Below are 4568 nucleotides of genomic sequence, written 5' to 3' on the forward strand. Positions count from 1 at the left end.
CCATGAAGCAATTGTTTAGTTTTTTTATGTAGTTTTTGATAACATCAAGGTAACAGGTAGTAATATTTGGTTTACATCTTGAACAAACAGTATTGCTTTTTCATGAAGCAGTGACTTCAATGGAGTTTGTGAAGTGTTTGATGGAACTAACTTAATCCCCAGTTTCTCCACATCCTTTTAAAATAGACACAAAGGCAAATGCCTTAACATTTGGCTCTTTCAGGCCTTACCTTCTGTGTATTTTGCATTTCAATAATTCCTCTGCAGTAACAATTAAAAGACAATAAATAAGAGACTGTGTGTTGTTTTATTCAGCAGAAATGCAAATAAGAACAGGACATTTTTGCATATTAAAGTAAAAAAAAAAAGTTTTCTGTTTCTGTCTCGAAGTTTGCATTTCTATCTAATGCTAAAAGCACAATGACAATGTCCGTAGTCAGTTCAATTAGTGTAAAGGCAGAGAGCCAATCTGTGTGGTCACAGTAACGCACAATTTGAGAATGAGTCAGTGGACTCAATATTTGTCTGATTTTTATTTATTTACTAAATAAGATTCACCTTGAAAGTTATCATCAGTTGAAAGCTGGAAGTACCTTCATTATAAGAAGCTCATGTATTGTGGTTTGTTTTCTGTACAGCCACATCAGTATTGTATATTGTATAATCAAGGTTATAAGCAATTCTGTCTCATACGTGGAATATGGTAGGCCAGCATGTTTTTGTCAATACTGGCTGTGCTGCTATTGAGCACAAAAAGGACATGAGGGCTGCAATTCGTGTTGGTTATGTTGCCATTTGTTGCCAGATTCCTTCCAATTACTTCAATAACAGCAGGGATTATTGCCTCATCTTCTGGTTCATAATGCAAATTGTCCTGTTTTGGCATCAAACGTTGCAATTTGTAATTATCCTGGCACAGTGAAAAAATGAAGTGACAAAATAACTGTTTTTGCAAGCCTGTTGTTCCCACAGTGACAGCTGATACAGCTATCCCTACAATGAAATGGGGCCTGACGCACATTAGATGCTAAAGTGCCAGCATATGTCATAATGGTTATTAATAATGCTCATCTTCCATTGATGATATTCAGGCTGATGACACCTTAAAAAACCGTAACAGTATATTTTTGTACCTCTATATGCCACCTCTGCACTATAGGAGCTACACTGTGACATAGGCTATGCAACACGATAAACCTTAAAAATGTCCATGTCGAACTGAAATCCAAAATAAATATGCTTTATTCTTGCTTCAACGAGACTAGAGGTGAGTCAAGACCATAATCTCTCCCAGACAACTATAACTCTCACATGTCATGGCTTCACTGGATCTTTGACCCCACTCTGACTCCATGATGCTGACATGGCGGAGGGAGGCTGGATCATCTTCTCCAGTAGATTCATCATACGTTCCTGCAGCTGCAGACACTGGACCTGGAGGAGGTTCTGTTGGTGCATGACTCGACGGACCTCCCTGCATGTCTCCTCTATGGCCCGACTCGACCTTTTTTGTTGCTGGAACATGGCCTGCATCACCCGCAGTTTCTTTCTCTTCATGGACAGGTGCTTGTTGGCATGTCTTTTTCTGGCTGAAGTAGGGTGAGAGCTGGAGAACAGAGAATGGGCCTTTTAGAGCAGGCAGTGACTTGTAATAGATCAGATCACCTCTGGGTGCAAGAGGTAATTGTTAGTCCTTCAATCTAATTGTTAGTTTACATCAGCAACCTCTCCCAAAGCCAGAATCATACAGTACCAAAAGTATTATAATTATTATAATGAAAAAGGCTTAATAAACTAATTGAATTGGTTGGGGTGCCCTAGTGGCACGGCTGGTTGAGCGTGCGCCCCATGTACAGGGGCTTAGTCCTTGCCGCAGCGGCCCTTTACTGCATGTCGTTCCCCCTCTCTCCCCTTTTCCTGTCTTCATCTGTCCTATCAAATAAAGGCCAAAAATGCGAAAAATCTATCTATATCAAAAATAAATAATAATTGAATTGGCACTTATGTATACAGAACCCAAAATGCAGTAACTGCATATTAAATCAAAATATTAAGATCAGATGAACCAGATAGACATAAAGTATATGTTATGTCATATATGTACAGTATAATAAAAAAAACATTGTATAGAATTTAAAGCTACCAGCTACAAAACACAGCTAAACACCGAACCAAACAGTCAACAACACAGTTAAGCAAAAGCAAGAGAGCCAAAAGCTAAAGCTAGCTGAAGATATCCACGTCTAGGTAAATGTTCTTACTTTCCCCCCACCTATTCATTACTACAAAATACAATTAAACACCAACCCAAACAGTAAACTACACAGCTGACGCTAGAGCAAGAGAGCCAAATCCAGCTAAAGCTAGCTGAAGATAATCACGACTAATCTTTAGCCTAAAGGTAAAATATTTTTCATGTTTCCTGTAATTGAAACATATCAATATTGATGCACTAAAATTATAGTAATTTAGTTTGTTATCCCACGTAAATAAGGCCACAGCTATATCCAGTGATGGAGAATAAAAAAACAACTAAACCACTCCTGCTAAAAAGGTAACTATAGCCTAGCTTAGCAGAGTAACCGTCATCTTAGTTTTGGACCACCCTAACCAGCTCTATGACAACTGAGCAATTCGTGGGCTGAAAGCTGACCTTGAGTTTTTGCCAAATGTTTGGCATTCTGTTCTTCAAAAATATATATTATCATTGACACAACATTAATATATTCTTAATTTGAATGCATATCCTAAAACATGTATTCTAGAAACTAATTTTGATTTCTTGACAATATTATTATTATTATTATTATTATTATTATTATTATTATTATTATTATTATTATTATTATTATTATTATGCATGTATACATGCAACAGGAAACACAACATGATCAAGTAAATTTAGACATTTAGTCAGCTGAAACTGAACAACTGTAGGTGGATTGCTTCCCTGACAATAGAATACAAAGGTCAGTTTGTCAAACTGTTATTACCTTTATCAGTGACATACACACACCAACACAATATATGTCTTGTCTAGTTCCTTTTACCTGGAGCCCAGTGTGTGCTCACTGTCAGAGCTCAAAGAGTCCAGCTCTTGTTTTATCTCCATCTCATCTGAGGAGCCTGTGTACTCTGGCAGAAATCCCAGCATGCCCTCCTCTGACTGGGGCACCAGGTTGTCTGTAGACTGGGAGGAAGTGGAGGGACCTGCAACAGAGGCCTGGAACTCCAAAGAGGTCACCCGCCCGTTCTCCAGCGGCTTGGAGAGGATCTTCTCAATGGCCTTATAATACGGCCAGTCCGGCGTCTCCCCACTTTCACCAGCAACAGTTTTCAGTCGCCTGTTGGATCAACAATAGATGTTTAAAGTCATGCAGCAACAGCTGGAGTTTGAAGTCATATCTGTAATTGGACATTTGGATCTGGTGTACTTGCCTGTACTGAAATGACATGTTGGTGATTTTCATCTTGATCTCCTCTTTGAAACGCTGCTCTCCAGTCAGCTGGAAAAACCTCTGGGACATCTTCTCGTAAACCTTGGCATTCCTCTTGCTCATCTTCAGTTCGTTGTGGTGTTCCTCCCACACGTACAGGAGGGCTTTCATTTCACCGTCGGTCCAGTTCGGGGCCCGCCTGTGTTTCTCACTGTGACCTGCCATGAGGTAGCTGAAACCATCCTCTGTTGCCATTTTTGAAATGCTTTCTCTTGGCCTGTGCTGGCTGGGTTTGCAGAAACAGGATCTTTAGTGGGTGAATTTGAAAGTCTTTTACTGTGCTAAGAGCTGTGATGAATCTGCAGTGAGGGAGTGGTACATGCAAACAGGCACACACACCGTCCTGCCTGTGCCCTTCCCCCTAGCCTAGCTGAAAGAGGACTCAAAATGGGGCCTAAGGCGGGAGAGGAATCCGGTTAAAAGCTTTTAGTGGTGTGTGATGTCACCGTGACATCAAGTTGCCTTGGTAACGGCGAAGGTGGTACTTTATTTTCCCTCCCTCTCCTCTAACCACTCCCATCCACCTCCATTCCCTTCCACACTGCTCCACTGGTAGCACAAAAAGCTTTTAGCTGAAATACAGCACTGTGAGCGCATGAGATTGCTGACAGCTTTGAAATATGAGCCTCTGGGGAGAGAAAAAAAGGAGAGCTGAGGGTATGTTTCCCTGGCAACAAGGCAACGGATTTGGTCGTCAGCCAACACACTGCTCCATTTAAAAGCTTTTAATAATAGACAAATCATTTTGAGAAAGGGAGAGGGAGGATTAGCTTTATCTGGCATGATGTAGAAGAGAGAAAATACTTCCAGTCTGCAGTGTAGACCTAAAAGGCAAAAGCAAAAACCTTTCACTGAAAAACTGGGAAACGCTGTGTTCGGGGGAAATAACAGGGGGGAGACACATTAGACAAAATGGCAACATGTGGTGATCAACCATAGGCACCCCTGCAACCGAATACAAAATGCTGACTGCTCTGTAATCTGTAATCAGCTTTCTATTCGCAGGCTGGGGTTGTAGACAATGGACCCCTGCAGAAAGGGTTTCTCTGACCAGTTGGAGACCCCTCCCCC

General features: G+C 40.9%; 1 protein-coding gene across 1 annotated transcript; it reads right to left on the reverse strand.

The window, feature by feature from the left end:
* Positions 1-296: 296 nt before the first annotated feature.
* Positions 297-4009, reverse strand: msantd1 (Myb/SANT-like DNA-binding domain containing 1). Its single transcript, XM_078275534.1, has 3 exons — positions 3439-4009; positions 3051-3344; positions 297-1606 (listed from the first exon to the last, which is right to left on the reverse strand). Exons 1-3 carry the CDS (start codon positions 3690-3692, stop codon positions 1315-1317), a joined length of 840 nt encoding a protein of 279 aa, XP_078131660.1. The 5' UTR covers positions 3693-4009; the 3' UTR covers positions 297-1314.
* Positions 4010-4568: the final 559 nt, after the last annotated feature.

Source organism: Sander vitreus, chromosome 19 (assembly GCF_031162955.1).
Source record: "Sander vitreus isolate 19-12246 chromosome 19, sanVit1, whole genome shotgun sequence".
NCBI classification, from domain to species: domain Eukaryota; kingdom Metazoa; phylum Chordata; class Actinopteri; order Perciformes; family Percidae; genus Sander; species Sander vitreus.